At 36.8% G+C, this 12,710-nt stretch overlaps 1 protein-coding gene across 1 annotated transcript; it reads right to left on the reverse strand.

Moving 5' to 3' along the window:
- Positions 1-271: 271 nt before the first annotated feature.
- Positions 272-8,387, reverse strand: LOC109207286 (chaperone protein DnaJ). The gene is made up of 3 exons (XM_019370174.1): positions 8,031-8,387; positions 634-783; positions 272-493 (listed from the first exon to the last, which is right to left on the reverse strand). The coding sequence occupies exons 1-3, from the start codon at positions 8,235-8,237 to the stop codon at positions 398-400; spliced, it is 453 nt and encodes a 150-aa protein (XP_019225719.1). The 5' UTR covers positions 8,238-8,387; the 3' UTR covers positions 272-397.
- Between the last annotated feature and the right edge of the window lie 4,323 nt (positions 8,388-12,710).

Raw genomic sequence — 12,710 nt, forward strand, 5'->3', positions numbered from 1 at the left:
AGTTGTTTGTGAGAACCTTGTTTAAAGTTTAATATAGTTCTCTCTTAAGCAAAAAGGAAAATATAAAAAATTATGTGACACAATTTGAAACTATAAAGAAAAAGGGAAGGTCTAAAATAATTATCCCTAAACATTTCATACGGCAAACACTCTGCATAATGCTCTAGTTTTCTCCCCTCTTGATTGCTTTCAGCCCCCAACCCCCCACCCCCCAACCCCCCCCCCCCCCCCAAAAAAAAAGGAAATTCTTTTTCATACATAGACGGTATCCTGAAACTGATGAAAAAAATAATTCTACTGAGATAGAAACAATATTTTCAATATTGAATACAAGTAATAAGCTACATTCAGTAGCATTCTGAACATTGATTACCAATTCAAGAGATCAGTTGAAAAATTACTCTTCGGTAATAGGAGGCTTGGGAATAGGAGGCTCTCCCAACCACTTTGCGCGATGGCCTGTTCCTTTACAGTCAGTGCAGCATACAGAACCCTAAAAAAAGCACAGAATTAGCTCTCTTAGATTGCATCTAATCTAACACATGTAGAAAACTAAATCTATTGCAACACAAGCAATCCTATTGGAATCTGGAATACATATAACTTCGAATAACATAGGCTTAGGGCAATTACCTTTCCACAGCAGATGACACAGCTTGTGTTTCGAGATGGCACTTGACAGAGCATATTGTCACCAAGTATAAAGAAACCAGTACCACTGCACCACTTGCATTCCACATGGCCATTTGAGTCGCACGTAGAGCATACAATTGGCCTGGGTTGCTGAATACATCCAGGAAGAGAGAAAAATAGACGCAATATCAATATGAAGCGAAGCCCCATTACAAATACATGAAGCCTTTTTTTGATGAAGAAATACATGAAACCTTAGCATTGCACTCAGATATGTAAACAAGGCAGAAGAGAACGATTTGGGTTAATGAGTAGATTAGAGACCAGTGGATCTCCACTTATCAATAAACTATCTTTTTTTCATTTAAAAAAGAAGATGTTGCTACCTTTTCATATCCAGAAACTGAACCATATATTCTTCAAGGATATAGCATATCATAGAATTTCTAAAATATCACCACAATGACATTGATCAATGCTCTTATTCACACTATACCATGCACAAGTAGCCCAACCTTCTGAACATTTATGTTTGACCACAAGGCACTCAACTTATACATGCACACATGTTTCAACTAGAAACTTTTCCTAGACCACCTAACCTCCAATGTTGCATAAATCTGTCTATCGTGGACCTAGCTTGACAAATCAAAGTTAAGGTCATCGACACTTGTAGCAAGCAGGGGCACGCCCTAGCTGGATTTGTGTGTTCAACAAAGTTGAGAACGAAAAGGTACTTAAAACGGAGAGACAGAGAGAGAGAAACCAAAAGGGTTTCTTACATGGTCCATAGGTAAAAAAATGAGGTGCGCTATCTCATGCCTTTTAAATATGCCTTATGGAAACAGGCATCACCCAACGATCCCAGAATGTTGAGAAATAAGCTCCAGGGCTATACACTCACTGGACAATACATGAAAGGTGTTGTGTTGTTTCCACATCCCTCTCACACATCTGACACCTACTACATATTCATACCCCTCTTCATCAGATTTTGATGAGATAAAGTAGCATCATGAGCAGCCTCCCAGTCCCAGCAGAAACATGCTACCTTATATGGAGTCTTTGTTTTCCAAATCTTTCGCCATGGTTACACTTCTCTGTTAATTGAAAAGGCTACCAAGCTTCTGTAGCAGCTATTAACGGAGAAAATAGCTTTTCTGCTAGCAGGACAAACAAATGTATTAGATTCAGTTAACTCTTCAGGGCATCCCAATGTGCCAAACAATTGTGCCACCTTCTAAATCTCGCAATCGTTATAATCTCTTCTAAATCTAATGTTCCACCATAATTCATTCCAACACTCATCAATGGTAGTGTTAGCATCTTCAGAAAATTCGTAAAGATCTGAAAATTGATCTTTTAAAGGTGTAGACTTATCCATACAAATCATGCCAAAAATAAATTCTTCTATTTCCCGCCTTCAACTTGGTCATAGTAAAGAAAGCATCTCAATGTTCTTTCATGTGCTTCCAATCGCTAGCTCCATGAGGTCCATGCACCACTTTACTGCAACAGGTGTTCTCTTCTCTTGATGTGATTAAGTTTCCCTTCATTATTACTTACATTCAAAAAAAAAAAAAAAGTTTCCCTTCATTATTACCGATCAAAAATAAAAGTTTCTCCTGCATTTTAACAATATAGATACTGGAAGGGGATTGCCTTTTCTTTATGAGATCGAGATCATGCTATTCTTGGTGCACTCTTCTCTTTTTGAGATCGAGATCATGCTATTCTTGGTGCACTCTTCTCTTTTTGAAAGAAGTCACACTCCTTTCCTTGGCAGAGGTTGTGCTTCTGGAAGTACGGTAATAAAAGCCATGCTTTTCACTATTGTTCGAAAGAGGATTCTACTTCTGAGGATATCCCAGAAAGTGCATCATCATGCCTCTTTCTACTTATACAATATGAACTTCGTTTTAACTAGATGTGTGCATTCGATTTATCGATTCGATTTTGACCCTTATCGATAATTGCTTATCAATTATCGATTTGTACATATGCTTATCGTTATCGTTTCAATAAGGTTTCGATTTCGATTTATCGATTTTGGGGGCTTATCAATTCGGTTATCGATTACACCAATAAGAAAATTTGCGGGATTCCACGGAAAGTATATCGCTATAAACGCGCCTAACTAATATGGACAAAAAGAAGCTAAAATAAGACGAACACCATTTATAATATAAAAATTGTGTCAACAAGCACATGCAACAAAACTAAAGTAAGGGATCAAATGTATGCCACCAACACTCCAACGGTATATAAAAAAAAAAATAAAAAAAAAAAACACATCATTACGGCTAATTTTGTTTTCCATTAATTTGAACTTCATTCCCTTGATCTTTAAATATGATCATTCCTTAAATGTGGTAGAGGAAATAATAGGGTAAGGGACTTAGGGTAAAGGAAAGGGTATAGATTAGGGAAAATAATATTGTATAGCCGCTTTCAAAATAGTAGCGGAATATATATACATTCTGTATGTTATATTAATCTACACAAATAGGTAATTGCTCATTTAACAAGTGTCTACAGTCTAGGAGTGTGCATTCGATTTATCGATTCGATTTTGACCCTTATCGATAATTACTTATCGATTATCGATTTGTACATATGCTTATCGTTATCGTTTCAATAAGGTTTCGATTTTTTCGATTTCGATTTCGATAACAAATAACCGATTCGATTTATCGATAAACCGATTCGAATGCACACCCCTAGTTTTAACTACTAACCAGAATACAGCAAGTTCCATGAAGAGGTGAAAAAAGATACAGGGGGTATCCTTTTTCTTTTCACCTCACTGACTCAACTACAACCAAACTGCAATAAATATATTTCAGAGGTAACACCAAAAAGCTTTATTTCCTCATCTCTAATTAAGCACTCTGTGGGAAAAAGTTATTGGACCTCTTCCCGCTGCCTTTCTTTATGCAGGTTGGGCCCTGAACACTACATTGAGGTTGTGTTGTTCTTCTGCTTCTCTTATATCTTACCCTTTTGACAAGTGCAGTTCTTCCGAACAACCGTGGTTCCTGTTAATATGAATAATCTTACTTCTGAAATAAGAAGAATAGTAACAATAACTATTAAGTTATTGTACCTCCCCTCGAACTCATATAGTTTTTAGCACTCCACATCTTCTTCATCATTTTTCCTCTTTGATATATAGCTCTGTAGTTCTAAGCTTAATATAAGGTACCTGAAGCATATATTTACATGACCCTTTCCTCACTTCAGCATCATAGCCACATATAGGTAACACCTCAGTTCTCTTTTACAGTATCACAATGTTAAGTAGGGGCGTTCGTCGGTCGGTACGGTACGGTATTTAGACATTTCGGTTCGGTATTCGGTTTCTTAAAATCCTATAACAATACCGTACCTAATTAAATTCGGTATGGTTCGGTTTTCTCCTTTCGGCTTCGGTTTATTCGGTTCGGTAACTTCGGTTTGAATACTAACTAGTGCATAGAGCCATACACTCTAATATTCTTAATTAAAGTACTCAAAAATACAAAACTGAAAATGTTTGTTGACAAAAATTTTGTCCAAAACTAGCAAATATCGACCGAAATAGAGAAAATTGTACATAAAAGAATATTTGATCATTAGAAATGTCTTAGCTAGCGTTTGGCCATAGATCCCAAATTTATTTTGAAAAATCTGATTTGGGTGAAGTTTGGTTTGAAGATGAAAATGTGTTTGGACATACGTTTTCAAAACATATTTTCCAACTTTATTTTGAAAAAACATGTATATAATTCCCAAGTTTTGGGATTTTGGCCCAAATTCAGCTCAATAGCTGATTTTGGAATTTGAAATTTTTGATTTGGGATTTGGCCAAAATATGAGCAAAATTTATGGCCAAACATGAGTTTTGAAAATAAATCTCAAATTTATTTTGACAAAACTTATGGCCAAACGGGGCCTTGTTACTTGTTTAGAGTTAATTGATGAACTTTGAGAATAAAGGAAAGTAAAATTTTAGATTTTTTATATTTATGTTATAATTGATAATATGTGTTTTGTGTAATATATATATATATATATATATATATATATATATATATATATATATATATATATATATATTTCGGTACGGTATCGGTATTTCGGTATTTTATCTAAAAATACCAAATACCATACCTAATACCAATTTTTTTTAAAACTTAAACCAAATACCAAAATTTTTGGTTTCGGTACGGTAATTCGGTATTTACCAAATTATGCCCAGCCCTAATGTTAAGTCCTATTAATCAAGATCAGTCCAAAAATAACCTATATCAATAATCACCATCAAAGTAAAAACAGAAACTATACATATGTTCTTAAAAAACGAGAATCATCATGCTAGGATTTATGATACTAGAATAATAACCTAAGAAGTACCTCATAAACGATCACATCCCTAGGTTAACATGTCTATACAGTACAAATTGTTTAGCCAATAACAAGCATAACGGAGAATTGAAACTGGCTAAGCTCACGTAGGAGAAGCATAACGGAGTTCACATAGCCACTCTCAACTACCTTAGGATTGAGGGCATAGTTGATAGATTAATCTTTTTGATAACACGGTGTCGATACAAGCTAGCCTCACACTGTCCCGGAACAGGAAATCTGGGACAGTGTGAGGGCATGTGCAAGTGACAAAGCACCTGGACCTGATGGGTTCTCAATGGCTTTCTTCAACAAGTGTTGGGAGGTAGTCAAGGATGATGTGGTAGCAGCAGTCCAGAACTTCCATAGCCAGGGAGTTTTTGAAAAAAGCATGAATGCCACCTTTGTGGCACTAATTCCTAAGAAGGTGGGGGCCAAAGAATTAAGAGATTTCAGGCCTATCAGTCTAATAGGCCGTGTATACAAGATCATTTCAAAGTTACTAATTGAGAGACTCAAAAAGGTGATCAACAAACTGGTGGACTCACAACAAATGGCATTCATCAGGGGCAGACAAATCATGGATGCAGTTCTAATAGCTAATGAATGCATAGACACAAGGAAAACAACCAAAGAGCCGGGGATGCTATGCAAGCTGGACATTGAGAAAGCATATGACCATTTGAACTGGGAATTCCTTCTTAATACTCTAGGAAGGATGGGCTTTGGAGGAAGGTGGATTGGTTGGATAAGATATTGTATTTCAACAGTAAGCTTCTCAATCCTGATCAATGGGGCCCAAACGGATTTTTTTCAATCTCAGAGGGGGCTAAGACAAGAGGATCCTCTCTCTCCTTTTCTATTCATTATTGCCATGGAAGGACTAAACGACCTGGTAAAGATAGCCCAAACAAATGAATGGATTAGAGGCTTCAAAGTGAGTAGCAGAGCTAATAGCAACATGAGGATATCACACCTGCAGTATGATGATGATACCTTAGTGTTTTGTGAAGCTGAAAGAGAACAGGTAAAGATAGTGAGGGTGATTTTCATTCTATTTGAAGCAATATCTGGGCTACATATTAACTGGCAGAAAAGTTCCATCTACCCGGTTAATGAGGTGCCAGAAATCCAAAGCTTAGCAAACATTCTGGGTGGGAAAGTAGGGGAGCTGCCAACTGTATATCTGGGGATGCCTTTGGGTGCAAAAAGTAAGGCAAAAGGCATATGGAATAATGTGCTGGAGAAATGTGAGAAGAAACTAGCAAACTGGAAAAATCAATACCTGTCCATGGGGGGGAAGATTGACTTTGATCAACTCAGTGCTTGATGCAATGCCTACATACTTAATGTCCTTGTTCCCAGTTCCAGTTTATGTAGTGAAGAAAATTGATGCTATGAGAAGGAACTTTCTGTGGGAAGGCAACAGTGAGAAAAAGAAGTTTCATCTGGTGAGGTCGAATGATCTGACTACCAGCAAAAGGGCAGGGAGTCTAGGAATCAAAAATTTAAAAGTGCAGAACCAATGTTTAATGATGAAGTGGCTATGGAAACTGGCGGCAGAAGATCAAACATTGTGGATAGAGGCCATCAAGGAGAAGTATGGAATAGAAGGTAACTGGACAACCAAGCCAGTGAGAAGTCCATATGGTGTCAGCTCATGGAGATCAATTAGAAAACTTTGGCCAAAAGTGATTAACAAATCAAAGTTCAAAGTAGGAAGCGGAAGTAAAGTATCTTTGTGGAATGATAACTGGCTAGGACAAGGAACCTTGAAGGGTCTCTTCCCTGACATTCATGAACTGAATCAGCAATAACAAGCAGTTTTAGCAGAGGTTTGGACAGCCCAGGGATGGAACTTCACCTTCAGGAGAATGTTAAACGTTTGGGAGATTGACAGACTCATTGAGTTCTATAGGGTCTTGGAACAGTTCTCTAGAATCAATGCAAATCAAGACCTTATCATGTGGCAAGGGAATGGGCAGGGAAAGTTCTCAGTTAGTAGTGCATACAAAGAATACAACCTTTCTAACAATCAAATCGGATGTTGGCCATGGAAGATGATATGGAAAGTCAAAATTCCATACAAGGTCGCTTGCTTCACATGGTTATTGGCAAAAGATGCAGTCCTAACACAAGACAACCTAACAAAAAGAGGATTCCAACTGTGCTCTAGGTGTTACTTATGTGGGGAACAGGCAGAGACAATCAACCATCTTTTTTTGCATTGCAAATTCACTATTCAGATATGGAGGATTTTCATTAGTCTAAGGGGAATCTCATGGGCAATGCCGGGAGGAATCCTTGATATTCTAGCTAGCTGGAATAAAGAGGGAGCACTTTCGATAGACAAAGAGAGATGGAGAATTGTCCCAGCTTGTATATCATGGACAGTATGGGAAGAGAGAAACCAAAGATGCTTTGAAGAAAAGTTCAACAACATCCAGAAGATAAAGATGAAATTTGTAGCTCTTTTTTATTTTTGGTGTAAAAGAAAACTTTTAGAGGATCATGAATCCATCTTAGATGCCCTAGATTCATTGTAAGAAGAACAAGGGTGAACAGTGTCCTTTTTTTGTTTAGTTTTGTATGGACACTCACACTGTAATTATGGGTGACTTCACAATTTTAGTGAAGTCTTTATATTAATATACAAATTGTTACCTTCTAAAAAAAAAAAAAAAACTAAAGCACCGAGTACCTACTAACTCCCACAGCACAAGCAACGTGTAACTCTATCCACCAATGCTTAGACATATGCTGCTGAGAAATCACTTAAGATTTTTTTTTTAACCTCTATTTAGACTAGAACCCTATCTTTTATGGTTGTTAAAGGTAGTATATCAATTTCAGCATTAACCGTAATCTTACATGGTCTGTTCAGCTTCGCTAGGCCACACCCTTATTTATACAGTTGACTGACTGATCACTTAATTGAATTGACAACATGAACAGATAAACAAAACACAAAAGTAATATAAATAGGTAAAGAAAAAAATGCTAAAAAATACCTTGGAAATCAACCAGGCTTTTTCCATGCGTTCAACAAAGTTAGATGAACTATCAACTGCTGATGCTCTTACAACAAAAATTCTGACTTTTTGCTTTAATCCACGGTTCCCTTGAAGGATCAATTGTATACCTTTTGGTGTCACAAATCGATTAACAACATTTAATTTTGCATTAATTATGGGTCTACAAGTACTGCTACTTGCCATTTTTTCCTCTTCTTTTTCCTGTTCAATTTCCTGTAGAAAAATGCATCGTTTTATGTTGTGTGTTCTAACTTCTAATACAAAAAACAAGGTATGAGTTTGCGCGTTTTTCGTGTGGCGTAAATAGTTTTTTGATGAAAGTTCCGTCGGATATTATTGAAAAGATAGTTTAGTCTGACCCGGCTATGGATTGGACCGATCGAACCCATTGTCGTATTTCGGATCTTTCTTTTTCTTTTTTTCTATTTTTTTGGTATTTCAGATCTTTGCAAGATTTTTTTTTTTCTATTTCCGAGAACCAGTTCAGATTCATACCGGGACGTTCGATTATGGAAGTTATTCATCTGGTGAAGAGATTAGTGGAGCAATATAGAGAAAGGAAGAAGGACTTGCATATGGTGTCCATTGACCTTGATAAAGCATACGATGAAGTTGAGGTTATGTGGAGGTGTTTGGAGGTTAATGGTGTTCCGATAGCATACACTAGGGTGATTAAGGATATGTATGATGGTACTAAGACTCGAGTGAGGACTATGGGAGGTGACTCAAAACACTTCCCAGTTGTGATGGGGTTACACCATGGATCGGCTCTTAGTCCGTTTTTATTTGCTTCGGCGATGGACGTGTTGACGCGGCACATCCAAGGGGAGGTGACATGGTGCATGTTATTTGTCGATAATATAGTGTTGATCGACGCGACGCGAGGCGGGATTAACGCAAGATTAGAGGTTTGGAGTCCGTCTAAAGGTTTCAAGTTGAGCATGACCAAAACAGAATACTAGGAGTGTAAATTCAGTGACAAGACTCATGAAGCAGACGTGGATGTGAAATTTGATATTCAAGTTATCCTCAAGAGAGATAGTTTCAAGTATCTCGGGCCTATTATCCAATGTAACAGAGAGATTGACGAGGATGCCACACATCGTATTGGAGCGGGATGGATGAAATTGAGGCTCGCATTCGGCGTTCCACGTGATAAGAATGTGCCGCCAAGACTTAAGAAAAAATTTATAGAGTGGTGGTTCGACCAACCCTGTTATATAGGGCTGAGTGTTGGCCAGTCAAGAACTCTTATGTGTAGAAGATAAAAGTAGCAGAAATAAGGATGTTGAGATTGATGAGTGGGTGCACCAAAAGAGATAAAATTAGGAATGAAGTAAGACGAAATGACATAAGGGTTACTTAAACTTGTAGTTGTTTGTCATCCCGATATATAAACTTACACTTTTCCCATTTTAACACCTTAACTCATATATTTGCACACTGATAAACACATATGATTGTGTGTGGCCCTCAAGCGCTATGATACAAATAATGTGTCACATACGTATCCTCTTCTAATTGCCATGTGTAATTTATGGGTCCCACCTTGTAAAAAATTAATTTACTCACAAAAGTTTTATTTCCCATTAATTCTCTTCATCTAGGATGATACTAAGCCATCATTTTTCACAGTAAATTTACCATTTTCAATTGTAAGCATCCAAAGTTGATCCTTCAAATTCTAATCAAACTTTAATAAAAAAATTAGCCTAAAAATGATTATAACACTCTCGAAAAGACCCCTAAAATTACACCGGTGAGATTGTCGCCGGTAAAAATGGCAACCATACAAAGAATCCCAATACGTCATTGCTTCAGAATTTTGCCACCGGCCTGACACCTTCCTTACCACTTTATCTTCGTGACCTCTTCTTCAACAAAACCACTAACAATAGACCAAACAGATATGACACGCCACCATTCCAATTTCAATACTCTTTGCCACCAAAATTAAGAAAAGAAAAACGAAGAGACGAGCAATAACCAAATCGATATAATTTTCTGATTGTGGAGGAGTTTGAGGGTGTGGGAAAACATAAGGGAGGGAGGGGAGAGGAAGCTAGGAACAGGAACAGGAAAATTAAATAGGGGACAGTTTTCTTTATTTTTTTCCTTGATTTTATCTTTCTTTTTTTATTTTTATAATTTTTTAATCAGATTCATTCATTCACGCACCTAATTAACGTGATTTGCATGCATTTTGGCCACATCAACTATATTGTTGTCGTGTAAGCATAGTTAACGGTCAAACGTGTTTATTAGTACTCAGTTCATCAAGTAAAGGTGCTCAATTGGGAAATATGTAAGTTTATATACCGGGATGACAAATGGTTGCAAGTTTAGGTGGCCCTTAGGCCATTTTGCTATGAAGTTATTTGGGACAAAGTGGGAGCGTTCTCCATGGAGGACAAGATGCGAGGTCGAGGCTGAGATGGTTCGGGCACGTTAAGATAAGAAGCATTAATGCTTCTGTTAGGAGGTGTGAGAGGTTGGCCATGGCGGGTTCGAGAAGAGGTCGAGGTAGGCCAAAAAAGTAGTGGGGAGAGGTAATTAGGCAGGACATGGCTGCTTTAGCTTACTAAGGACATGACCCTTGATAGTAGGGTGTGGATGTCGAGGGTTAGAGTAGAAGGTTACTAGGCAGTTGAAAGTTTCTCCTTTTCTTACCAGTAGTATTAGCAACACTCATGTGCCTTCATATTCTCAGATCTATATTACGGCATGTTGTTTAGTTCGTTTCAGTTATCATATTTCCCTGTTGTTACTATTTGGTACTAGTTATTTGTTTCTCCCTCTTTTTCTTCTCTTCCTTTTCTTTCTTTTTCTTCTTCTTCTTCTTCTTCTCCTCACCTTTTTTGAGCCGATGGTCTATTGAAAACAGTCTCTCTACTTTTATTAGGTAGGGATAAGATTTGCTTACATACTACCTTCCATAGACCCCACCTACGATAATATATTGGGTTTGTTGTTGTTGTTCTTCTTCCTTTTGTTTTATGTGCCTCTGTAAGACTGACGTTTAAAATGTTAATTTGATTTAAATAGTAGTAATATATTGGTGATTGATGATGATGAATTCAAATTATTGTAAGTTGTTGAAGTTTACAGAGAAATGAAGTCGTGTCAAACAATTTGGAAGATTTAAGTGTCATATAAATTTGAAAATAATGGAGTAATATTAAACGAGTTGAAGGAAAAATAGGATTGTAATTTTCTTTTTATTTTGCTATAAACATCTGTTTTTCAAAATCTAGGCGCTCAACTGATCTGATTCTCACGTGAAAGTCACTTAAGGGGTCATTTGGGTAAAAATGGCGTGTAGTAGCCACTAATTAAGGGTGTCTTTAATTTTTATCCACTAATTATAATGCTCAGCAAAAATAGCCACTACTAATAAGGAAAAGACTGTTTTACCCTTCCTTCATATGCCAAAATGCCCAAAACTCTTGTTTTTTCATTCAGAAGAGGGAAATTTGAGAGGGGGGCAAGTTCGCGTGTTCTCTGCTACTGTATCATCCTCGCATGCAAACGAGCTCCAGTTAATCTTTCTCCTTCTTCATCTTCTCTGAATCGATCGATCTAACTGGTAATTTTTGAACATGTTCTTAACTTTTGAACTTAAAACTCAAAGTTAAGGACAGACAGCCCTTAAGTTTTAAACTTGAAACTATAAGTTAAGGACTTCCTGTCCTTAACCTTTAATCTTTGAAATCAAAGTTAAGGATAGGAGTCCTTAAGTTTTCAACTTTGAACTATAAGTTAAGGACTTCCTGTCCATAACTTTTTAACCAGAAAGTCAAACTTAAGTTCTGCGTTGCTGCTGCGCTGCTACTGCTGCTGCTCGTTAATGTTAGCGTAGGTATAAGTTATAGAAAAGGGTATTTTCGTCCAGTCAGCTATAAATTTATTAAACCAGTGGCTAAAGACTAAAGACATTTAAAACACTGGCTTTAAAATAAAGACAGGTGCTGTTAGTGGCTATTTGTGCACATCGCCCGTCATTTGGTTACAAGATAAGGGATAATAATCTTAGAATAAAATGTGAAATTATTTTACTTCGCGTTTGGTTGAATTTCTTTTTATTTCGAATCAGTAATCTCGAAATTATTTATATCATAATTGTAGTATTAATTTCTTTACCGTCCTCTATGAGAGATATTACCCGATAATGAAACAACACATTTGCGCTTCTCCGAAACTTTCTCCCAAAGTCTTTTAAAAAGTCAAGGTTAAAATTATAAATAAAAAAAGTGTATCCACTAAAAAAATTCCATCATTATTTAATATTCGTACTATATTCCCCATATTATAATCTCAATACGCTATAACTTAATCACAAACCAAACGACCCATAAGGGGATAAAACATGTTTCCTACCAAAAGGTTCTTCATTTCTAAGATAGCTTAAGACCTCTTGTTAAAGGTAGATTCTTACCTCTAAATGAAAGACACAATTTCACCTTTAGTCAGATATCCCGAGTTCAAAAATGTAGGAATGATTTATGCTCAAGAACTAAACAACTGTGCTTGAGACATAAAGTACATTTTTTTAATGAGGAACTAAATTATGCTTGAGACAAAATTGTGATCAGGAAACAGATTCTCGAGAACCAAAAGCCAGTATGGCAATAGACAATGGAAAGGTGAAGTTGCAAG

Source organism: Nicotiana attenuata, unplaced genomic scaffold, assembly GCF_001879085.1.
Source record: "Nicotiana attenuata strain UT unplaced genomic scaffold, NIATTr2, whole genome shotgun sequence".
NCBI classification, from domain to species: domain Eukaryota; kingdom Viridiplantae; phylum Streptophyta; class Magnoliopsida; order Solanales; family Solanaceae; genus Nicotiana; species Nicotiana attenuata.

Bases quoted from the DNA above. Each gene is read 5' to 3' on its own strand.
- LOC109207286 (XM_019370174.1), bottom strand. From the start codon at position 8,237: ATGGCAAGTAGCAGTACTTGTAGACCCATAATTAATGCAAAATTAAAT. The intron at 784-8,030 runs GTATTTTTTAGC...GGATGTATTCAG, and splicing joins AAGCCTGGTTGATTTCCAAG to CAACCCAGGCCAATTGTATG. The intron at 494-633 runs GTAATTGCCCTA...TGCTTTTTTTAG, and splicing joins GTGTCATCTGCTGTGGAAAG to GGTTCTGTATGCTGCACTGA.